General features: G+C 31.3%; 4 protein-coding genes and 2 pseudogenes across 4 annotated transcripts; 1 reads left to right on the top strand and 5 right to left on the bottom strand.

The window, feature by feature from the left end:
- Positions 1-155: 155 nt before the first annotated feature.
- Positions 156-599, bottom strand: LOC138338648 (uncharacterized). Its single transcript, XM_069289625.1, has one exon. It carries the CDS (start codon positions 597-599, stop codon positions 156-158), a length of 444 nt encoding a protein of 147 aa, XP_069145726.1.
- A 685-nt stretch (positions 600-1284) lies between these two features.
- On the bottom strand, positions 1285-2956 carry LOC138338647 (uncharacterized). Its single transcript, XM_069289624.1, has 3 exons — positions 2533-2956; positions 1593-1670; positions 1285-1445 (listed from the first exon to the last, which is right to left on the bottom strand). The coding sequence occupies exons 1-3, from the start codon at positions 2954-2956 to the stop codon at positions 1285-1287; spliced, it is 663 nt and encodes a 220-aa protein (XP_069145725.1).
- Positions 2957-3676: 720 nt separating this feature from the next.
- On the bottom strand, positions 3677-4750 carry LOC101247959 (uncharacterized; annotated as a pseudogene).
- A 638-nt stretch (positions 4751-5388) lies between these two features.
- LOC101250737 (uncharacterized) lies at positions 5389-5913 on the bottom strand. The gene has a single exon (XM_004247618.3). It carries the CDS (start codon positions 5911-5913, stop codon positions 5389-5391), a length of 525 nt encoding a protein of 174 aa, XP_004247666.2.
- Positions 5914-14629: 8716 nt separating this feature from the next.
- Positions 14630-15685, bottom strand: LOC101247659 (uncharacterized). The gene has a single exon (XM_004247525.5). The coding sequence runs from the start codon at positions 15363-15365 to the stop codon at positions 14811-14813; it is 555 nt and encodes a 184-aa protein (XP_004247573.2). The 5' UTR covers positions 15366-15685; the 3' UTR covers positions 14630-14810.
- Positions 15686-17377: 1692 nt separating this feature from the next.
- On the top strand, positions 17378-18483 carry LOC138338210 (uncharacterized; annotated as a pseudogene).
- The last annotated feature ends 7334 nt before the right edge of the window (positions 18484-25817 follow it).

The raw sequence follows: 25817 nt of genomic DNA, 5'->3' as shown, positions 1-25817 counted from the left end.
TATATACGTAACATGATACCTAATCTTAGTACCTTACATAAACGATTTCTAATAAACCCTCGGCTCGAGTAATTTATTGATCAGTAGATAAAACATGATACCTAATCTTAGTACCTTACATAAACGATTTCTAATAAACCCTCGGCTCGAGTAATTTATTGATCAGTAGATAAAAGACTAAACATAGCTATATCTATTGGTTTCCCCTTAACATGATAGTACTTCCTCAAAACACAACCAGTTTTTTCCAACACCCTTTGTGATCCTATATTATCAACAGCCACAACACCTTCAAGCCTGGCCAAGTGGGGCCAGTCTACGAAGATGGTGGACCCCACCATCTTCACCGCCTTGGTGGCAATCCCTTTGCCCAAATACTTTGATGATATCTCGTATCTAATTTCGCCCCTGCATATATGACTTCCATGAAATGATGATACATAAATTGAACCAATTGGCTTGTCATTTAAGCATATTGCCCTGTACCATGGATGTGGTATAACAACATCAGCAATGTATTGCATCGCGTCTTCTTTGGATATGAAAGTAGTGTCACGAGAACAAAACTTATTAACGTTGTCATCCGTAAACCACTCCATAAAATCATCAACATCGGTTAGATCAAATAGACAGAGACTTATTATGTCTGATTGATCATCAACATCTCCTCGATTTTCATTGGCAACTCTTCGTTAAGACGAGTAAGATCAATAGAGGATGGAATCAGATTTCACAGCCAAAAAACACTGAAATTCTCTTGATTTTATTATGTGTTAGAGATTATAGTTTTAGGGAAGTGAAATATGACAAAGCTGGAACTTTATATTAACTTAAACATGAAAATAAATAACGTTTCAAGGTCTTTACTGTTCATATAACTTAGTCACTAAGGAATGGAACTATCTTGAGTCACTTTCTTAGCAATTGACAGATTTTCTTGGAGAATCCATCACAGGTACTAAATTAATCAAGATGTTGTTTTCACTGCAATTTCTTATTTACTCGCGTCGTTTCAATTTGTTTGTCTTACTTTCCTATTTAGTCTATTTCAAAAAAGGAATGTCTCTTGTTTCTCCACTTCCACATGACATGTTCCCGTGGAGGTAAAGGTCCTGTTTCTGAAAAGCACAAGTCGGAACCCCAAAAGTTAAATTTTTTAAGATCAATCTCTTCATTACACAACAACAAAAAGAGGACAGTGCATATTATAAGTTAATAAGGATCACAAAACTAGCTTTTGTGAATCATCAAACTCGTCTTAACTGGATCGTAGTGACAATAGGGCTAATCAATATAAGCATATTCATTCCATTCTTCGCTAGGACCTCCACATAGTGCAGCAAATGCCCCGAATGAATCGTCATCTGTGATATCAATTAACCTCGTCTGATATGGCACATCTTCAGCCCGGAGAGTGACAAAAGAGATTTCTGGGCTGGAGGAACCTTCATTCCCAGTTCCCTTGGAATATATGCTGGAGAGATCCTTACAGACAACCTCATTGGGACTCGATAAAAGTATTCGACACCAACAACTGTCTCACTAACTTCTTTGTCACTACATTGTTTTTTTTTTTTTGAAGAGGATCCAACCTCTTGTGTATCCATTAAGCGTAGCCCGGTGCACAAAAGCTGCTTCCACGACTCGAACTGGTAACCTGTAACTTAAAACTGTCACGAAGACAACTTTAAAAGCTTAATTAGGAACCAAATTTGTTTAGATTTAAAACTTCTTTTCCACTGGGAAAAGAAACTCTGTTTCCCCTGAAAATATGAAGCGACAATTACAGAGTAATTACTCTGTTCACTTGTCACTCCACCATTATTTCAAAGGGAAAAAGTATTAATATACCCCTGAATTAATGATATACAAATATTTTTCGTCATACTTTGGGATATTGGTGCTCTTGTCGTTAAAAAATTAAAATGTATATACCCTTTATACTAAGAGACATACACATGTCATAATCTTATCCACTGATTTGATTTTTAATCAACGGATAACGTGTTCCTTTTTAGTCTTCCGTTACAGTTAGAGTAAAGGGCATATATGCTCAAGTTTTGGAACGGAAAGGACACCAATGTCCCAAAAGTATGACGAAGGTATCTGCATACCATGTACGATGGTTCATGAATATATTTATCTTTTTCGCTTATTTCAAAAATAGATTTTGTTATTATTAACATATCAAAGAGTGTTTATATTATAGTATTCGTATTAATTATTTATCAACCAAATTTAATTAGCAATTCTTCAGATTCCATTGCCTCAATTTGATGAAACTTTAACTAAATATGTAAAACTGTAAAGGAAAAAAAGGCATTGATTCAAAAAATTTCATAATACTAGAAACTAGAAACCTATTCATATACTATAAAATTTTGACTATAAATCCTGTTTAGAAGATAAATAAAGTTGATACACCCTCTACTCAAGTAAGTTGATCGGTAGGTAAAAGACTAAATATAACAAGATCACTTAGTTTCCCGTTAAAATAATAATACTTCCTCAAAACACATTCTTTTGTAAAACCAGCCTTCTCCAATACCCTTTGTGATCCTATATTTTCAATATCAACCTTACCCTCAAGCCTGTTCATTAGTGGCGAGTCTACGAAGATGGTGGCCACCATCATCTTCACAGCCTTGGTCGCGATTCCTCTGCCCCAATACTTTGATGATAACACGTATTTAATTTCACCCTTCGACTTATCACTTCCATCACGTAAAGGTGATACAGAAATATAACCAATTGGATTGCCATTTAAGCAAATTGCTCTGAACCATCGTCGTGGTACAATATATTTAGCTAGGTGAATCATCGCGTCTTCTTTGGATTTGAAAGTACGTTGCTGAGAAAACTTGTTAATGTTTTCATCCGAACACCATTCCATAAAATCACCAGCATCACTAGCCTCCAATAACCGGAGACTTATTATGTCTGATTGATTGATCATCTTCTATATTTTTTACTAAAACACAAAAAAACTTGTGAAGTCCTCCTTTGTGCTACAACTTATATTAGCTACAAAACTTAGTCAATATATAATTTAAACTATAAATCCTATTTAGACATGAATTATAAAAACATCTAAAATACCAAATCATAAACAATTTTGGTTTGTTCCAACAAGTGACTTTTCATATAACTCAAAAAAAGGAATATAATAAAGAGTTTCGAGGAAATTAGTTTTGGTATAGGAATTGGAGTCAAACTAATCTTTATATTATTTGAAATTATATTCTTAAAATAGTAAATGGGGAGACGCAAAATGGCAAACATTTGGTACTATATTACCCTCCATAATACAGTTGGCTATAGTTTCTTAAATTTTGTTATTCAGTTTATAACTGTACGAATCTAGAATTTGTATAATTTTAATTTTTGATAGTATAAATTTAAATTTTTATATGCTTACATTAGGTGCTTGTATACAATTTGTTGAATACATTTGATTTGTTTAAGTTATAAAAAGAATCTTAATAAATTACCTTGTTTGTAATATCAACAAGCGAAATATACAATGGAGTTCTAAAAAATTATTAAGGGTATAAATACAGATTTATATATACATACTTTGTTTGTATATTCGAAGCAAAATATACAAATAAAAATATTTGTAACAAACAAAACTATAACTTTGGAACATGATTTAAGCAAATTGTATCTACGAAGGTAACTAAATTTTGTAATCTCTTTATTATTTGTGAAATTTTCTCAAAATATAATTACTTGAACTTATATTGCATATTTATAGCCCAAAACTTATATCATAAATCTTTAGCCCCAAAGTGTTGCACACCTTTTCTTTCATTTTTTTCCTCTCTTTCTTCTCTTCTGGCTTTAGTCTCAAAAAGCAGAGAGTTCAGTCCATCTTATGGTATAGCATATACTTATTACAATTTGTATAATGATATATATAATTTATACATATAGAGAGAGAATTATACAATAGCTATACATACTAGAGTACTCCACTTTAGCCAACTAGAGATTCTCGAGAGGATGGTACGTACGTAGCTTAATTCATATCTTGTGAAGGTAAATAGATGGTTTCCAATAAATCCTCGGCTCAAGTAAAGTATGTAAGTTGTTGATCAATAGATAAAAGACTAAACATAACAATATCTATTGGTTTCCCCTTAACAAGATATTACTTCCTCAAAACACCTTCCTTAATAAAACCAGCCTTTTCCAACACCCTTTGTGATCCTATATTATCAACAGCCACAACACCTTCAAGCCTGGCCAAGTGGGGCCAGTCTACGAAGATGGTGGACGCCACCATCTTCACCGCCATGGTGGCAATCCCTTTGCCCCAATACTTTGATGATAATTCGTATCCAATTTCGCCCCTGCATATATCACTTCCATGAAATGATGATACAGAAATTGAACCAATTGGCTTGTCATTTAAGCATATTGCCCTGTACCATGGATGTGGTATAACAACATCAGCAATGTATTGCATCGCGTCTTCTTTGGATATGAAAGTAGTGTCACGAGAACAAAACTTATTAACGTTTTCATCCGTAAACCACTCCATAAAATCATCAACATCGGTTAGATCCAATAGACGGAGACTTATTATGTCATCTTCTTTGTTACTCAATTTCAACGTCTCCTCGAATTTCATTGGCAACTCTTCGTTAACATGAGTAATATCAATAGAGGATGAATCATATTCCATAGCCAAAAAAACACTGAAATTAGAGATTATAGTTTTAGGGAAGTGAAACAAGGCAAAGCTGGAACTTTATAAGCATTATTTAAACATATAACTTAGTCACCAAGGAATGGGAAAAAAAAGGCATATGAACTTTCTTAGCAACCTCACTTGACAACTGTACAGCTTTTCTTGGAGAATCCATCATTCAGTTCTAAATTAATCAGAATGTTGTTTTCACTGAATATATATTAATCGTTTTGTTTCAATTTGTTTGTTTTACTTTTCTTCATAGTCTGTTTATAACAACCTTACCACAATACAACAGAAATAACTTTTAGCGCCATTAAATATTGATATTAATAAATAGTGTTTAAGTCTTTACCGATATTAGTCAAGTGTCATTAGAATCACTGTCACTAAAGGTTTTAGGAAAATATACAAAGAATGACAATTGCCGCAAAAAATACATATTTAGTGACAATTAAGAATGATCATTTTTTTGTTGTAGTGCCACTACCTCGTGGAGGTAAAGAGGTTGTTACCGAAAAATACAAGTAGTCACAACGCTGAAAGTTATATTATATAAAATTTCTTCATTGGCAATTCGATGAAATTTAATTAATTGTGAATGGAAAAAAAAAAAGAAAAGATAATTTATTCATAATTTTCCATAATACAATACTAATTTTACCTAGATACTAGATAACCTATTCAGTAAATCAGGTAATAAGTTGATCAGTAGATAAAAAACTAAACATAACAAGATCTCTTAGTTCCCTTTTATACCTATAATATTTCCTCAAAACACCTTCCCTTGTAAAACCAGCCTTCTCCAACACCCTTTGTGATCTTATATTACCAATATACACCATACCCTCAAGCCTAACCAAGTATGGCAAGTCTACGAAGATGGTGGACGCCACCATCTTCACAGCCTTGGTCGCGATCCCTCTGCCCCAATACTTTGATGATAACATATATCTTATTTCACCTCTGAACCTTTCAATTCCGTGATCAGGTAATACCTCGATATAACCAATTGGCTTTTCGTTTAAACAAATTGCTCTGAACCATTGTTGTCGTACAATAGATCTATTAATGTATATCTTCGCGTCTTTTTTAGTTGAAAAATGTCCAACAGAAAAGAACTCTTTAACGTTTTCATCCAAAGACCATTCCATAAAATCATCAGCATCTCTTTCATCCAATAAACGGAGACTTATTATGTCTGATTCATTCTTCATCTTCTTGAATGTTACTTCGAGTTCTCTTTGTATTGTATTGTATATAGAAGAATAACTAGCTGCATTCCTATTTATAGTATCAAAACTTATTTCTATGTGAACTAGGACAAACAAATTTTAATTATATATTAATTAAATAATAAATCTTGTATAATTTAGGATTTCTATTCCAACTTTGGATAAAAAAAGAGGTGTTTTTACCCATAGTGGTTTTTACACCTTTTTGTTGTGAGCATAAAAAAGGGTATATTTTTATACTGCTTTTATTGTTTTATTAAAACACGTTAGAAAACCTGATTCACTTAAAATAATTAACTATCATTCAGATTATATAGAATAATAATATTTTTGTTAAATACGAGTAAGATTAGGGAAATGAAACATGACAAAACTGAAATTTTATATTAAGCTAATAATATGAAGGATAAATAATGTTTCAAGGAAATTGCTAGGTCTTTACTGTTCTTATAATGGGTCACTTGCAAACAACAACAACAAAATAAATTATAAACTTGTCCAACTTTACAGCTTTTGTTGGAGAATCTGTTAAGATTTAGTTAATTAATTGTATATAATTGTTTAGTTAGCTCAGTCATTTCAATTAATTAGTTAGAATAGTTAGTTAGTTAACTAATTCTGTTATTTCAGTCCACTAGTTTGTTAGATGAGTTTGTTAGATATTTTGATTCCCTTCTTGTATAAATACATGATCTTCACACAATACAAAGTGGTTGATTCAATTCACTCATCACACTTTCTTCATTTTCCTCCCATTTCTGTTACTGCAAGACTGCAGTTGTTTCTCTTTTTCTTCTTCTTCCTTTTCTAACTTCATTGTTATGATCATGGAAGCTCAAGCATGAATGGTGAACAAGTTTTAACATGGTATCAGAGCTAGGAGGTATTCTAATTCGTTTGTCTCACCTTCTGAGTTCATTTTCTAGATCTCGTTTCTTTTGTTCTTTGACATACATCTCAAGTGTGTCGATTTACTGGCTAAAAATTGGATTCCGTTTCTGTTTCCTATTCCAATATTTTCCTTGTTGAAATCAGCTGCTGGATCAATTCATATTTTGTGTGCTCGATTAATCTAGTTTTCGCTATGGTGATTGAGAATGTTTCAACTTCGACTGAAAGTTCTGTGGGTAACAGTGGTGTTAACAACATTGATATTAGTTCACCATTGTATGTGCACCCTTCGGATAATCCTGGTATTTCGTTGGTTCAAAATCCTTTTGATGGAATAGGTTACAGGTCATGGAGACGAAGTGTTCTAAGAGTTCTGTCAGTTAAAAACAAACTGGGCTTTATCAATGGTGATTGTAAGAGGCCTAATGCAGGAACACCACAGTTTCGTCAATGGGAAAGGTGTGATGACATGGTTACTTGCTGGATTCTTAATTCCTTAACTAAAGAGATAGCAGAAAGTGTAGAATATGTTTTTGATTCATACGAGTTATGGAAAGAATTGGAGGATCGATATGATCAAACTAATGGTGCAAAGCTATATCAGATCCAACGTGAAATCAATGAGCTGTCACAAGGAACTTTGGATATCACTGCCTATTACACTAAGATGAAAAAATTGTGGGAGGAGTTGAGTGCATTACATATTAAAGTTCAATGCAGTTGTAACTGCACTTGTGGAGCCAAGGATAGTATGTATAAAGTGGAGCAGGATAGAAGATTAATACAATTTCTTATGGGGTTGAATGAAGTCTATACTGTAGTGCGAGGAAATATTCTTATGATGAATCCATTACCTTCTTTGGCACAAACATTTTCTCTGTTGATTCAGGATGAGAAGCAAAGAGAAATTAAGCCTAGTGCTCAAATGTTCATGGAATCTACATCATTGAATGCAAGTGGTTCAGGAAAAAAAGTTATGGAGTCTACTGCTTTTAATGCAAATAGTTCAGGAGGAGCAAGTTCTTCTAGATCACTGAGGTTAAATAACAACTCTACAGGGAACAACAATGTTAACTTCAGAACCAACTACTCTCAAACTAGTTCATATGGTAATAACAGGCCTCGTGTGATATGTGATTATTGCAAAAGGCCTGGACATATCAGGGATAAATGTTACAAACTACATGGCTACCCACAGACAAGTAACAATTCACAGAGAAACAATAATCAAAATGAGTACAGGGATAATAATCAGAACTCTAGATTCAATAGAGGAAAGGGACTTATGGCTGATGTTCATGGTAGTTCTGGAGATACAAATGATGGAGAAGCTCGTGCAGATACAACTCATCAACTAACTAAGGAACAATATGTTCAATTTGTGGAGCTGTTGCAGCAATTCCAAGCTGAGAAAAATAATGTTAAACACATGGACAATGGTGGTATGAACTTTGCAGGTATGATAGCATGTACTTCTTCAATTGTTTTTGGGAAATTATCTTACAGATGTTCTCACAATGAGACTGAATCTTGGATACTTGACTCAGGAGCCTCTCACCATATGACTTTTGATATAACAGTCCTAACAAACATCACATACCTTCCATGTCCTTTGTTAATTTCCTTACCAAATGGTTATAGAGTAAAAGTTGTGAAAATTGGTACTGTGACACTTGCACCAGACATTATTTTGCATCAAGTGTTGTATGTGCCTTCATTCAAATATAATCTGACTTCAATTCATTGCCTTTCAAAATCCATGCCTAAAAGTGTTGTGTATTTTTCTGGATCCTCATGCATTCTGCAGGCCCCTTCAATGAAGAGGCCTCTGGTAATTGGTGAAGCAAAGGATGGGCTCTATTTTTTGTGTTCTAAATGCCTGATGAAACATGTCTCTCCTGATGCTGCTCCTGCTGTTTCCACCTCTGATCATCTATCAAGATCAAGTGTTTTCAATTCTAAGTCTGTACCTTTTTCTACTTCCTCATGTAAACATACTACACAACCTTCTGTTTGTTCTTCAATAAATACAATTCCTAATACTTCTCTTATGACTCATACCTGTTATGATGTGGATATATTGTGGCATAATAGACTCGGACATGTACCTTTTGGAAAAATGAAGGAAATAAAATCTATACCTGAAAGTTTTTCTGTGAGACAACAGTTCCGCTGCAACATATGCCCTATGGCAAGACAAGAAAGAATACCCTTTCATCATAGTATCCATGTTTCTACTAAAATTTTCCAATTATTACATATAGATCTATGGGGACCATATAACATGCTAACACACGACAAACATAGATACTTTATCACCATTGTTGATGACTATAGTAGATGCACATGGACACAATTGTTGACATGCAAGAGTAACACTTTGGCAGTCATCAAAAGTTTTTTATCCATGATTGAGAACCAATTTAATACTCATGTTCAGACCATAAGAACTGACAATGGACTTGAGTTTGTTAATACAGAAACATCAAGTTTTCTTGATGGAAAAGGAATTACACATGAAAGAACTTGTCCTTACACACCTCAGCAAAATGGAGTGGTGGAAAGAAAACATAAATACTTGTTATAAACCTCTAGGGCACTTCTTTTTCAGTCCAAGATACCTCTTAAGTATTGGGGTGAGTGTGTGTTGTGTGCTACTTATATCATTAACAGGCTCCCTACCTCCCATGCAAAAGGCAAATCTCCATATGAATTACTATATAACACTAAACCAACTTACTCACACATGAGATCTTTTGGTTGTCTATGTTATCCTACTTTCCCAAAACCTCATAGGGACAAATTTCAAGCAAGGACCACACCACATATATTCATAGGCTACCCATTTGGAACAAAAGGTTACAAGGTTCTTAGTCTAGCCACAAGAAAAATACACATTTCAAGGGATGTAGTTTTTAAAGAAAGTATTTTTCCCTTTACTGTTTTATCTGATGTTTCCAATTTTCCTTCAGTACTGGATTCTGTGCCCTTCATAGACACTTTGCATGATGATACTGTTTCACATTCTATGCAACACATGGAAAATAATGTGGATGGTGCAAGTAACAGCCCACTTCATACATCACCCAACACTACAACTGGTTTATCACCCAATAATGTAGAACATGATTCCAATTCTGTCCAGATTCCCAATAGACCATCTAGATCACACAAATTACCAGCTTATCTACATGACTATATTTTACCTAACAGCATGACAAACCACTTACATAATACACATGTTTCACTTAACACTGCATTCTCAAAACACCAACATATACCTTCTGAGGTCTTGTCTTCTGAGAGTCAAACACTTGTGAGAAACATCAGTAATGATAATGAACCTTCCCCATATGAAGAAGCTGCTGTAAATCCTGCTTGGCAACAAGCTATGACACAAGAATTTGAAGCATTGCACACAAATCATACTTGGGATCTTGTCAGCCTGCCTAGTGGTAAGAAGGCCATAGGATGTAGATGGGTATATAAAGTGAAGCATAAAGCTGATGGAACTGTGGAGAGATTCAAAGCAAGACTTGTAGTGAAGGGTTATACTCAAGAGGCTGGAATTGATTATACAGAGACCTTTTCACCAGTAATCAAGATGACAACTGTGAGGGCTTTGTTAGCAGTAGCTGTAAAGAAGGGCTGGGATATATTTCAACTTGATGTGAATAATGCCTTCTTGCATGGAGATTTACATGAAGAAGTGTACATGGAAGTTCCTCCAGGGTTAGCAGTACATAAACCAGGATTGGTATGCAAGTTGAATAAATCTTTATATGGCTTGAAGCAAGCAAGTAGGCAATGGTATGCCAAGCTGACTGAAGCTTTATATTCAAAAGGGTACACACATTCTTTGAATGACTATTCCTTGTTCCATAAAAAGTCAGAGACTTCCACTATTTTTGTTGCTGTCTATGTAGATGATGTGATTTTAACTGGAACAAGTGTTTCTGAAATCAATGACCTCAAAGCATTTCTTCATGACAAGTTTAAAATCAAGGATTTAGGGAGGCTGCACTATTTTCTTGGAATAGAGGTATTGTATAAAGATGATGGACTGATCATTTCTCAGAGAAAATTTGTTCTTGACATGTTGAAGGACTACCAGATTGGAAATATGAGCAGTTGTTCATCTCCTCTTGATCCTACAATCAAACTTCATGCAAAGGAAGGAACATCTTTAACAGAACCATTTTTCTACAGGAAGCTCATTGGAAAACTGAATTTCTTAACTAACACTAGAATGGATATCTCATATAGTGTGCAACATCTCAGCCAATTCATGCAAGATCCTAGACAGCCACATCTACAAGCAGCATTTCATTTACTGAGGTACCTTAAGACAGATCCTACATTAGGAATTTTTATGTCCAAAGGTCAGTCTTACAACATCAGAGCTTACTGTGACTCTGACTGGGCTGCATGTCCAGATACTAGGAGGTCTGTAAGTGGCTATATTGTATTAATGGGTAACAGTCCACTTAGCTGGAAGTCCAAGAAACAAGAGATCATATCCCTATCATCAGCAGAAGCAGAGTATAGAGCCTTGAGGAAAGTTGCAGGAGAACTAGTTTGGCTCAGCAGATTGCTCACTGAACTTACACTGCCATTACACAGACCTATAGAAGTATATTGTGATAGTCAATCAGCCCTTCATATAGCTCGAAATCCAGTGTTTCGTGAACGCACTAAACACATTGAAGTTGATTGTCACTTCGTGAGGAATTTACTTCAGACAGGGCTCATATCATTGCATCACATAAGTACTGATAACCAACTGGCAGACATGTTAACTAAGACATTGACTGGAATCAAGCATTCTGCAGCACTTAACAAGCTGTCTGTGTTCTCCACACCTCCAACTTGAGGGGGGGTGTTAAGATTTAGTTAATTAATTGTATATAATTGTTTAGTTAGCTCAGTCATTTCAATTAATTAGTTAGAATAGTTAGTTAGTTAACTAATTCTGTTATTTCAGTCCACTAGTTTGTTAGATGAGTTTGTTAGATATTTTGATTCTCTTCTTGTATAAATACATGATCTTCACACAATACAAAGTGGTTGATTCAATTCACTCATCACACTTTCTTCATTTTCCTCCCATTTCTGTTACTGCAAGACTGCAGCTGTTTCTCTTCTTCTTCTTCTTCCTTTTCTAACTTCATTGTTATGATCATGGAAGCTCAAGCATGAATGGTGAACAAGTTTTAACAGAATCCATTAAAAGTACTAAATTAATCAAGATGTTTGTTTTAGTTTAATATTAATCTATTACTCATTACCTTTCCATGTAAGTGTCTCGGTTTGATTAGACACAATGTTTAAGGAAAAAAAAAATGAATATTACTATCACTTACATTAAGGTGTAAAGAATGTTGTTATATTCGTTTAGTTTTTACTTGTCTATTATACTAAAAAATAGTTGTGCAACAAAACTTGTCCAATTTGAAAAATCAAGAGATAATTTATCCTGTTATATCTATTTTATTGTTATTATTGAATACTATTCAATATCTAATACAATTTTTAAAGCATTAAATTCAATATATTCAAAGGATATTATAATAATATTATCCTTATTATTTATTATTTATTAAAAGGAAAAATAACTTAAATACACAACTATAAGTTTTATATTCTCTAATTTTTCCTTCTTTTTTTTAAATATTACATAATTCCTTTTTTTTTAATTTTAGTAGAAGTGTATAGATACATAACATTCTCTCTCCTATAATACACAATTCCCCAATATAATGCCTATTTTTTCTCCACTAAAACACACAATCTTTTAAATCAGTTTTTGGATTTTGAATTATTAATTTTAATTAATTTTAATTAAAACACCCAAAATTTGAAATTTTGAATTTCAAAATTCAAAAAATTTGAAATTTCAAAAAACTGGACAATTTCTCTCCCGTTCTTATTGTTCTTCTTACTCCATCACGTCTTCAGTTCTTCTTACTCCATCATCGTCTTTCTTCTTCTTAACCCAGCATCTGTTATTGGTTTCTTCTTTTTCTTATTACTCCATCATCAGTTCTTCGTTTCTTCCTTTTTTTTGTTTTGGTTAATTGTTCTATTACATCATAGTAATGGATCCGTTAATTAATAGAAGGATATATGATTCCGACGATGAAATTGGAAAGAAAATAGAAAATAGTCCTTGCATGATCCTGTGAATCTTCAGAAGGATTCAAACAAAGACTCTGGCGATACATCAAAATCAAAGGTTGTCAAAATACAACAAAAAAAGAAAAAAGAAGCAGCAAACATTGTTGTCAGGCCTATATTGTTTCGGGTTTGTATTTTATACTTATTTTAAAATTGTTGTTAGAATTAGTAAAAATTTTAAGGAATCCAATATGTATCAAAAAATTATGAAAATTATTATCATATATCAGATAATAGGTTAAATACATAAGTACTAAGTGGATTATAATGTTTAGTCTATGCTTTGATACATGAATTAGATGTATATCATATAATTTCCTATGTATCAAGGGTTTTTGAAATTTTTTATCATGTATCAGTGATTAATTTCAATAACTGTGCCATCAAGTATGCTTGCTGATACATTTTGAATCAGTGTGTATAGTGTTTTAGACGATGCATTGATACATGAATTTGTTGTGTATCATAATGTTTTCTATGTATCATGAGGTTCTGAAAATTGTTATAATGTATCATTCAATAAGTTTAATAACTGCGTCATCAACTGTGCTTGATGATACATATAGAATCAGTGTGTATAGTGTTTAGTCGATGCACTGATACATGTATTAGATATGTATCGCATGTTTGCTACCCTTTTCCAGAAAAAAAATCCTCTTTCTTCAAAACCTCTCTTAAGCTTCATCGGACAGGAGTTACCTTCTACAATGTAACGAATTTCAATTTCTTTCCTTGATACATCAATATCCAACTCGGCTGCAATTGCTGCTTTGAGATTAGAAAACGAAATTGAATCTCCAACAACGATTCCGTCGATTTTGTAACTTTCATACTGCAATTCGTTCACCCAAATTCCGGAATGTCTCATCAAAATTGATGTATTCATCATGAAACATCCACAATAACAACAATAAAATTACTGCAGTTCGAAATTTAACAGGATGTTCATGAAAAATGTATTCAAAATAGATGATATAATCTTTGATTTTCAAAATTTGAAATTAATATCCAATTACGTGTTGATTTAATGTTGATTAATGATCTGTTACCATAAATTAAGCTGTAAAGTTAACAAGTTTAAATGTACCGTTTTTTCTCCATTTTTTTCTTAACAGTTTTTAACTTACCATGTATCATTTACCATGTATCACTAGAGTTTAAAGTATCACGGTACAATAATTTTAAGAGATTTTTAGTAAATACTAAATTTATCGGAATAGAGTGTAATTATTGAATTACACTATGGAATTCCTTAAATTTTTACTTATTAAAATGTGTCCAAGTTAGTGAAAAAGTGTTGTCATACAGAGTGAGTATATTCCAATAATTTCATGATGTTAAGAAGTACTATAGAAGTTCTGTTTGAAAATTTCTAAATGTTCTGTAAATCAGAAATCAAAGTTAAAACTATATTATTTTATGTCACATGAATTGAGGCATATAAAAAAAAAGTCATAGCTATATAAATAATTTCAAATAGTAAAACTAATCTTAAAATACACAAGTCTTGTCTACAGAATCACTAGCCTTCTTATAACAGAGTCAATAAGATGTAATCATAGATAAAAACTAAAAGTGATCTCCTCAACATTCAAGAAATATTTAATCTCTCAACACACTCAAAACATTCTTAAGCTTCATAAGAAATTAATTAATTAATTAAAAATTTTACAAACTTACACAAAATAGCTAATAGGTTTCTATGATCGATACGTGACCCCTGAATATCAAAAACATCCTTAAGCTAATCTCGTAATACCTATAGGATAGAGATGATAAGATCGATCCATGAATTTTCCTTTGATAACTTATTAATCACCAGATAAAATACTAAACATAACAATATCTTTTGTTTTCCCTTTAAGTAAATAATACTTCCTCAAGACACCTTCTTTTCTAAAACCAACTTTTTCCAACACCCTTTGTGATCCTGGATTATCAACATCAACCACAGCTTCAAGTCTCTCTAAGTGAGGCCAATCTACGAAGATGGCGGACACCGCCATCTTCACTGCTTTAGTAGCAATCCCTTTGCCCCAATACTTTGATGCTATGACATAACCAAGTTCACCTCTACATTTATTAGTACCATAAAAAGGTGAAACTGAAATTGTACCAATTGGTTTGCCATTTAAACAAATTGCTTTGAACCATGGATGTGGAATTGCAACATCAATTACGTATGATACTGCATCTTCTTTCGATTTAAATGTATCCCATGAACAAAATTTACTAACATTGTCATCACCAAACCATTCCATAAAATCATCAACATCTGTTAGGTCTAGTAACCTGAGGGTAATTATGTCATCTTCTTTGTTACTCAATTTCAAATTCTCAAGATTAGAAGATGTATCAGATTCCATTGCGTCAAAATGAAGAAAAAAAATGAAAATATATTGAAGCTAATGAGATTTTTTTGTTTGTTTGTATGGTTTCTAGATCATGGAGATGTGGCCTTTTTATATTATTAATAATCTTGGAATTAATTTGACCATTGAAAATCGAGGAGTCAGATAAGAAACCTTCTTGGAACTTTCTTAATCAGAGATCTCGTTGTGATTGGGTTTGAGCCACATCAATTTCGAATAGACCTTGCAATGTGCGATTCAAATTTAATTAGGGCTCTAATACGAGCTTCAAACATTAAGTGAAAATCAAAAAATAAAAAGCATTATTAAAAGTTATAACGGAATGAATGAGATTATTTCGCTTTTAACTAGATATTTATATGAACCACGGCAATGAAGAAATTCTTGATAGGAGCATAATATATATAAATAGATGTCCTAGTTTGACTTCAATCGATTATTAAACACTATTAAGGATGTAAATCTGATTAACTCGTATGTATCGTCCGATTAAACATTCTAACTTATATTTAGATACTTTTTAACTTTTTATATCATGTTAAAATCGAGTATCTATTATACACAACAAAAACAAATAAAAATATACTATATATAAATTTTAAAATGAAGTCAACTGGATATTTACTGTTTTTATGACTTGATCACCAAGAAATTGGAACTATCACGAACCATTTGCAGCCAATAAATTAAAAGAGAGCAATAATTTTGATAGCCGCCTCACTTGACTACTTCCCAACTTTTTCTTGGAAAGATCCATCACAAGTGCATAAAAGTTAAATATAATATTTTATTGTCACGTAATTAAAAAATTATAAAGTTAAATTATAAAAAAAAATTATAAAATAAGAAATTTCATTCATAACGAAAACTTAATGAATTAAACTGTTTCTTTGTTCTTTTACCTTAAATATTGGCACAACCTCATAATATACTAACTTACATATAAATATTTTTAAATTATTATTTTTTTACTTATTAAAATTAAAAAACAAAATTACTTATATTTTTGTTTAAGATTTTAGTATTATATATAAAATATAAGAATCTGAAAATAAATTGTATAAAATGGAATCAAACAAAATAATAAGTTGTACTTATGTTTATTTGTTATGTTTTGAATAATTTTTATTAGGCAAAAGTATTAATTACCTCTGAACTTGAAGCTTTTTATTCGTTGTACACTTAAATTTTATTTTATTTGAATTACCTCCGAACTTGTTTATTCATTCAATGTGTGCACCTTTTCTGTCCACCTGGCGTAGAAATTGAAATCACACTCTACTAGGCGCGTGAAGGAGTGATTTTTTGCCACGTCATAAAGCTACAACAGTAAAAATAAATATAAAATCTCTATTTTTTTTAATATTGACCGGCCGCAGACGACATCACCCTCGTCGTCGTCATCATTATCAAAGCCCAAGGGTCAGTTCTTCGTGTAGCAGAGTTATTTCTCATCGTTGAAAATGGATAAGGATTCCGATTCAGCTGATTGAGAAAGGTGAGAGGAGATGGAGTGTTATGTGGGTTGGAAGAAACCGTGTTGTTTTGCAGCGGAAAGGAGGTTAGAGTGAAGAATTGATTTTGCATTAGAAAGAGAGATGAGAAGAGGAGATATGATGGTTGGTGGTGGAGATTGACGGCAACCGGGAAAGTAGTTGGAATATGATATTTATTTTTTGATATTTTAATTTATCTAGGTGGCTATTATTTGTGCAGGTGGAAATTCACATCATCACTATTTTGTCAGCTGACGCGCGTGTCTAGTCACACTAGGAGCAACAGACAAAAAGGTGTACGAGATAGTGGGATAAACAAGTTTGAGGGGATAATTAAAACAAAATATAATTTAAATGTATACCAAATAAAAAGTTTCAAATTCAGGAAAGTGATGAATACTTTAACCTTTTTATTAATATAATATCATAATATTAATTATTTACATCATCACATGCCTTATATATATATATATTAAGGTCCAAAACTCACTCAACCAAGATTTATACAAATCCAAAACATACAGAGTAAATAACAGAGGGGAGATCATAACCAGAACAAGTTCAATTAAATGGACAACACAAGAATCTCTCTCAGGCCATTCAACATTTCTGATGCTAACAATCTCTTTACATGGGCTAACGACGAAAACGTTACACATTATATATCTAAGATGGAACACAATCACATCAATTGAAGCAGCAACAAATTACATCCAACAAGTTGTTATTCCACATCCATGGCGTCGATCCATTTGTTTAAATAATCATTCAATCGGATACGTATCAGTAAGGCCAGAATCACGGAGTGATCAAAATCATAGAGCTCACATTGGATATGCAATTGGTTCTGATTATTGGGGACAAGGAATTGTTACTAAGGCATTAAAAATGGCCATACCAATTGTGTTCAATGATTTTCCTAATTTGTTGAGGTTAGAAGCATTGGTGGAACCTGCAAATACAGGGTCACAAAAGGTGTTAGAAAAAGTTGGTTTCAAAAAAGAGGGGTTTTTAAGGAAGTATTGTTTTAATAAAGGTGAAATTAGAGATATGTTCATCTATACCTGATCAAATTTTGTGACAAAAAGGGGAAATTATGTTCTATGTCTATTAGGACGGAGCTATAGTTCTGCTTATGGATTCAATAAAATCCAGGCGTTCTGGCTGAAAGTCGATATTTGTGTTGAAAGATATATTTTAGTAAGTTGTTTTTTCGAAAATTCAGAAGGATTCCAATTCAAAACTCATAAACTCAATATTCTAACTTGTCTCTGCTTTGACTATATCTAATCAACAAAGCTAAAGTGAAGAGATGAACAAATTTTGTATGAGTTTAATTTCTATGAACTGACATCGTATAGATACAACAGAAAAGAGAGTTTTCAACCCATTGGGATAAGAAGAAGAAGAGGGATTTCTACCATTTATGGATCACCTAAGATGAATATAGTCATTCGTTAAAAGGAAGTATTCTATAATTATAGTAGATTAAGTGTAATTACTTCCACAAATAGATATAGCAAATAGAAATTGTTCTTATATAATTTCAAACAAACTCATAAACAAAGTTGATTCGAAAAATAGAGTAATAAAATATTACATCCAATTCATACAAACGCTCAAAAGCTATAATCATTGTTTGTGCATATAATTTAAACGCTTTTAATAGTAAACTAAAGTAACTAAGATAGAATAACATTTGTATTTAAAAGGCTAGACATCACAAAGTCTTTGCAATAATGGCCACTCTAAGAAAATCTTAGAAATAACCATTTTAATTGCTAATGTAAACAATACCTTTGCCCAATATTTGTAATCTAAGGCATATGCAAGATCTGCTCTGCAATCATCTAGACCAGAATTTGGATTCATATTAATGAATCCAATAGCCTTTTCATTCATACTAATTACTCTAAACCATGGTCATATATTGGCTAAATTTGAAATAGTTGTTATATTTGCCAATGTAAGTTCTTTTTCTCTTGACCATTCATCGAAATCTTCCATATCTGAATTTTTTCATTGGCCTTAAGGTGATTTCAATCGAAATTCTCCATCTATTTCTATTGGTGTTTTCCAAGATTCCTCTGCTGAAAAAATTTCGTGTAGAGTCAAATAATGTCATATAAATAAATAAATAAAAAGTATTTGATCATAGTCTATGATACGTTATAGTAGAGTTTAACCATAAATTAACTTTCGTGATTAATGTGAATTAACTGTTAATTTTGCAGGGACTTTTATGGTAAATTTTCAATATATGCCTATTGCAACAAAGAAAATCTTGAATTTAGATAAGTTAAGTATGCCTCCTTTGAGGCTTACTCAACTTAACAACAAATAACTTCTATTTGGAGTAATGAATCACTTTCTTGAACAATAAATTATGCAAAGTTGCATAACTAGGCCTGCTATATAGAGCATGAATAATATAACATAAACACTCAGTGACCACTTGGAGTTTCACTTTAGAATTTGAAACTCTACAACACTAGTTGTTTTCAAAATATTTGTGAATTTTAAGTGGAAATATGTCTAATTCCATCCCCAAAAAATTAGCCAATAAAATAAAGATAGTACAAATTAATATAAGCTAGTGTTTGGCCCCAAGTTTCCAAATATTTTTGGAAAATAATATTCATTAACTTTCATATAACAAACATAAAAATTATATTTGTATGTTATAGCGATAGTTTGCAACTTTGTATAATTTTGCTCCATAGCAAACATAAATATATAGATTTCGCTATATATATTTAAAAAAAAAGATGTATAATTCGCTATACAAATACAAAGAAAACAGTTGTATAATTTATTATACATATACAAAAGAAACAGTTGTATATAAAAGATCAATTGCATAATTTATGTATGCATAAAACGAGAAAGAGAGAAAGGCAAAAGAAAACTGAGTAGGGAAATATTTATATTTTATATATAAGTGTATAGGACGAAGATATATGTGTTTGAATATGTATATACAATTTTCTCTCACTTTATACAAAAGGAAATGCAATTTATACATTTTGTTTTGTTTGTATAAGCGATAGACGCGACCGAGATTTGGGAGAGTGATGAGCGAGATCTGGGAGAGGGGAGAGAGAGGAACAAAAATATATGTATATATACAATTTCCTCTAGATTTATACAAACAGTAACACATTTTATACATTTGTGTTTGTATAAAAAGCGAGAGAGGCGAGCGACACTACCGCCAATCGAGAGTGGCGAGTGAGATTCCACCCGGGGGAAAGGCGAAAATAGCAATAATTTGCTATAGGGTACAATTAAATCAAAGTATATTTATAGCATTTAATTTGAATTAATAGTTTGCTACTATACACAATTTTTCCAATAATATTTGGGCCAAGTTTTTTTGGTGAAATTACAACATGTGTTTAGCGTAAGTTTTTCTAAGAATATTTGACTATATCAAATAATATGATTAATACCCATAAGTTCTAAAACCTATTAAAATATCCATTAATTTGTGAAGATTTCGCAAATAGTGTTTGTCCATACAATCTGTCATTAATTTGTGAAGTTGTTTGCGTTGTATTACATAATTTTTTTCGTGAACACCAAAATAGTGATGAGATATTCAGTGATTATTAAATGATGATATGGTTGTTGATTAAAATGATGAACAATCGACTCAGGTAACAAAGTCATGTGCTTTGTCAACTTCACGATGTATGAAATGATACTTTCTGCACTCACTCTAATTACAACATTGTTCTAGTGTCATAGACACTATTTTGTTATTGTTAAAACGAAGTTTCAATTGACTTGTAATATAAATTTATGGTTAGTTTGATAGTTTTTAAACTTATGGATATAAACATATATTTCTAAAAAAGTAAAATATATTTTTCAGATACTATGATTAAACACATGATGTAATTTCATCTAAATTCTCTCTGAAATACTATATATCAAGAATATTTGAATATTTATGATCAAACGCTAGCTAAGTTTTTTTCAAAATATTTTTTGGGCCAAAAGGGTCCATGCAGACCAAATCATATGTTGGGGACCAATGTGAAAAATTCTGACATATTTTCCCTCAATTTTTTCTTTTGAAAAGAAAAAGGTACTTATAATTTTTTTAAGATGTGGGTCAAAAAAATATGGTCAACATCACACTGGGCCAATAAATTGAGTGGGCATCACATTAATTTCTTTTATAATGATAAATATAAAATAACACAAAAATGATGCAACATAAGAAAAGTTTGTGAGAGGAAAAATAGGCAAATAATAATTGGTCATTCGAAAAAAAAAATTAACGTGGCTGGGACCTAACTTTTGCCCTTTTTACTGTGTATTGATGCTTCTTCAATTTGTATATTGTTATATTATTGTCTATGAGAATATATTTTGCCAAGTAAAATTAATTTTGGTCATAATTCAAGGACTCTGAAAAAATATAGTAGTAATACCTTTAAAACCTCAATGTAAAATAGTCTAAATTCTTCTTCTTCTTTTTTTTTTTTTTTATATTTCATATTTGAATATGCGTTAAAAGTCTCATATTAGTGTTAAGGCTCCCGAAGGCGACTCCGTACTCAAAGGGATTCGAAGTAGATAGTACCTCCTCATAAATAACTTCGTCAGGGGCGATGCTGTTATGAATTCAGTATGATTAAATAGATTAAAATTATATTCTCAATTTATAATAGAAAAATATTAATATTAATATAGAATTTATTCAAAAAAAATTAAAAAATTATCAAAACCGCAATGAATATCATGATGTTTTAATCAAAATTTTAATGCATTATTCACTGAAAAATACGAAAAGTATCTAAACAAAATCGAAATAAAGATAAAAATGAAAGTGTATTATGTTTTAATCATGTCAATCCAGCAACGGAGAATTATTCCAAACGGGATTTGGATATACCGAATTCCTCTCCTTTTCTAATCTAATAATTAAGGGGTTAATTATAATAAGATATTAATTTTAATTAATTAAGAGTGGTTGAGAAGTGACAAAGAACCTAACCTTATACAGTTCAGAGTGATGACCTAATGCCCTCTTTAATTAAGTCTCTTAAATTTACTTTAATTCGAAGTGATATTCATTTTCCTAAATTTAATAAGAATACGATAAAAAAATTTCTATAACATTTCTAAGATTATCAATAGTGGGTCTAAATACATTGATTTAGATTATCTAAGATTGTCAATAATAGCTCTAGATACATTGATCTAGATTATCTAAATTATTTCCTAACAGTATTATTACAAACAAGTTTTTTTAAAAAAATATTATCTAAAAAAAAAGTTTTGAGGTTATATATTATTCATTTTTTTGTCTTTTTATTTGTTTTATTACTCAGTATCGAAGTTCATATTAGACTCTGACTAAATTCAAAGCAGTTACTACAAAGCTATTAGGAAACTATACATAATTTTATTCATATCCAATTACTTTCATATCTACTACCTCTGTCCCATATTATAAGTCATCCATTAAAAATAGTTGAACCACAATGTATGTCATTTTATAATTTTTTTGCATAAAATATCATATTTTGTCCGTTATACCTTTATTAGTTAATTAATGAATCAATTTCGAAAATATATTTACTAGAACTAACCTTGGAAATCTACAACTAATTAAATAAAGGCATTGAGATAAAATTATTTTATTTCTTAATACAGGTGTACATGAAAAAGGTGACTTATAATATGGGACCGATGGAATAGTTTTTCTTTTTACTTTTATAGTCATTTCTTACTCTACATCGTAGTTATTCATCTAAATTATATGGTTTTTTCCGAGATTCTTATTTTTATCGATTCTATTCCTATTTATTGATCTTTCTCCATCATAAATTTTTAATTGTGATTTCTAAAAATTTTTATTTTACATATTTCTTATTTTAAAATGTAAAACAATATCAATTGTTTCTTTTTGTTTTCTTTTTAATAATAATTGTACTAAAAAGCAGAGTTATAATTAATGAGTATTAAATAATAAAAAACTAATTCTCCATTGAGATGTATAAAAAATTACAATAGATAACTTGAGACAAAAAAAATATATAAAAAATTACGATAGATAACTTGAGACGAAAAAAGCAGAGAGAAAACCTTGTCATTGTCTAACTAATAATTGTACTCTGAGGAATATAATTTTGTCTGCTATATAGAGAATTCTTTTCCATTCTTTCACGCTTACTCTCATTTTATTTTATTTTCATTATTTGTATTGTCCTTGAATACAATTAATGGAGGGTTGGAAAATAATCAAAATACTGTTTCATTTTTTATTTATTAACTGTAAGATTTTTTGAATTTTGGGTTTATTTTGTAGTTTTTGTAAATGGAGATTAAAAAAAGAAAAGAAAATACCTTGAAATTTGATTTTTTTTAAAAAAAAAACTCTCTTCCCCAAGTCTCATAAGTTGGTAAGGCAATAAAACCAAAAGAATATTTATTTTGTTACTTTAAAATAATTATTTGGTTAAATTTTTAACTTATGTTAACTTAAAGGGTTAAAATAGCACGTTTACATTAATTAAAAGTTAATTACACTCAGCTAAATTACTAGGCTTGAATCAGGAAATTAACCGAAGGATAAATCAAACTAAACAAGTTGAATAAACTGAGTTTATTTGGATTAGAGTTTGCTTTTACATTTTTCAAAATTGATAATATTTTGTTTAATTTTAGTTTCGTAAAAAAAAATTGGACAAATAACCAAACTGATAAATTATACATACATAATATATTACTTTTTATAAACAATTTCAAACATGTTATGTATGTTTTCATCAAATTTAATTATAATTTCTTCAACAAAGTAAAAACGTCTAAAAAACGAGAGCATTTATCTCATTGATTTCATTAAAAAAAAATTTGCCGTAGTTTTTGGGTATCGCTTTGCGAACTCGGCTAGCTGTATTCATCGGATCCCGCTATTTCAAGACGGATGCACTATGGTTAGTTCCACGGGGCCCTGGAAGACGCAGCCAGTTTGTAATGCCTTCAGTGGCTCTGTTGGGCCTCAAACTGGCGACTTGAAGAACTTTGTCCTCAAACCTTTACCGGCTGAGCTACCCTCAGGGTTTCATGTAAATTAGTTCTATAGCAATTCTAGGTGGGACTAGGAATGACACTATCTTTTCTTTATCTAGACCAAAGTGTGTGTTTAGTGCAAATGTTTTTACTTTGTTTTAAGACTTAAGTTTAGAGTTCAGTAAAAAGTAAAAATGAAGGTTCTGCCAGTAACTTTAATTATATTTCTTTTCTCAGTGAATCGATTCTTTTATATTGTGTATAATTAATATTCAAAATAAAATTGATAACAATTAAATTAATAAACATATGTTATATTAAATGTAATTTTAATAATTTAAAAGCAAAACAATATGGGAACACCCCTAATTATGGATAAGATAAATTGAAGCCACTTATCTTTGAGTTGAAACATATCTTCTCTGTTTTACAAAGCTAGGTCTTAATAATTATGTTAAGTGGACCAATTGTTAGGACATTAAGAAATGCCTTGTCTCACCAATTTAATTCATTAAATTAATTAGGGTTTCTTCTGAATTCCATTATTCAACAAAAAAAGTGGTCCCTTGACATAATATATTCTGCTAAAATATAAATATAACCTATGAACAAGGAGGTGATCCAGAGTTTTCAAATTTAAATTCTAAATATGAAAAAAAAAATCTTGTAAAAAAATTTATGTTATGAATTTGGATTAATCGAATTTCTATTAAGAAAGAAATTTATAACAAAAATTTTAAAGTACGTAAATTGTGGTCTTTGTTGAATGCCTTGAATTGGGCCCTTAATTATATGTCAATTCTGTATGTTGGGCCCAAGCCTGTTAGGGCGTAGTTTAGCACTATATATAGATGCTATGACAAACCCTATTCTGTAATTCTGTTCTTGCCTCTCCATAATAAAACTGTTCCCCCTCTTCCCGTGGACGTAGCCAATTTATTGGTGAACCACGTAAATCTGTTGTCTTGTTTTTCGCGTTTATATTTTCTCGTATTATATCAAATTCCGCACAACAAATTGGTATCAGAGCCTCTCGGTTAATCGGTGTTCTTGGAGAATTCGAGATGTCTGCTTTGAACGTGAAAATCGACAAATTCACAGGTAGGAACAGTTTCAGTTTATGGCAGATCAAGATGCGGGCTTTGTTGAAACAGCAAGGCTTCTGGGCGCCGTTGTTGAAAGACAAGAACGCCGTCGTTACTCCTGAGATGGCGATTCTGGAGGAAAAGACGCACTCGACGATCATGCTGTGTCTCGCGGATGACGTCATCACGGAGGTCTCGGATGAAGAGACTGCTGCTGGTCTGTGGTTGAAGCTGGAGAGTTTGTACATGACAAAATGTAATGATCCTCTTAGTCGTTTTAGAAATTTTAACCAACATTATTATATTAACCTTTTTAGTAGATTTTGTAAATAATTTATATGACTTATAAGAATGAGTGACATAATTTTTAGATTTAATAAAGAATTATTTTATTGCTAAGAATAATGAAAAAGGAAAAAAAAATCAAATAATATAATAAAATAAAATAAAATAATTAAAAAAGGGGGCAAAGTGCCCTAAACTTATAAAGCCTGTGACGGCTATATGAGAAAGAAAAAAAAAGAACGATGTGAAAAAAGAACAGAGAAGAAAAGAAAAGAAAGGGAGAAAAGAAAAGGAAAAAGGAGGAGAAAAATCAATATTTTCATCTCAAGGCGTCAAGGTAATTATTTTCATCCTTTCTATTAAGTTTTTATGCAATTAGAAGTAGATTTTTAGATTGAAACGTGTATAATTTACACTAATATGTGAAACTAATTTTTAATTCTGTGTACATGTATGCACATGTTATTTAGCATAAATTTCACCTTAGTCATTAAGTAATTATGACCAATTGTTGATGATCATAAAACAATTATTGGGAAGAGAGGTAAATA

This window comes from Solanum lycopersicum, chromosome 9, assembly GCF_036512215.1.
Source record: "Solanum lycopersicum chromosome 9, SLM_r2.1".
NCBI lineage: Eukaryota > Viridiplantae > Streptophyta > Magnoliopsida > Solanales > Solanaceae > Solanum > Solanum lycopersicum.
The sequence above is the reverse complement of the archived record's forward strand: the minus strand, read 5'-3'. Positions and strand labels throughout refer to the sequence as shown.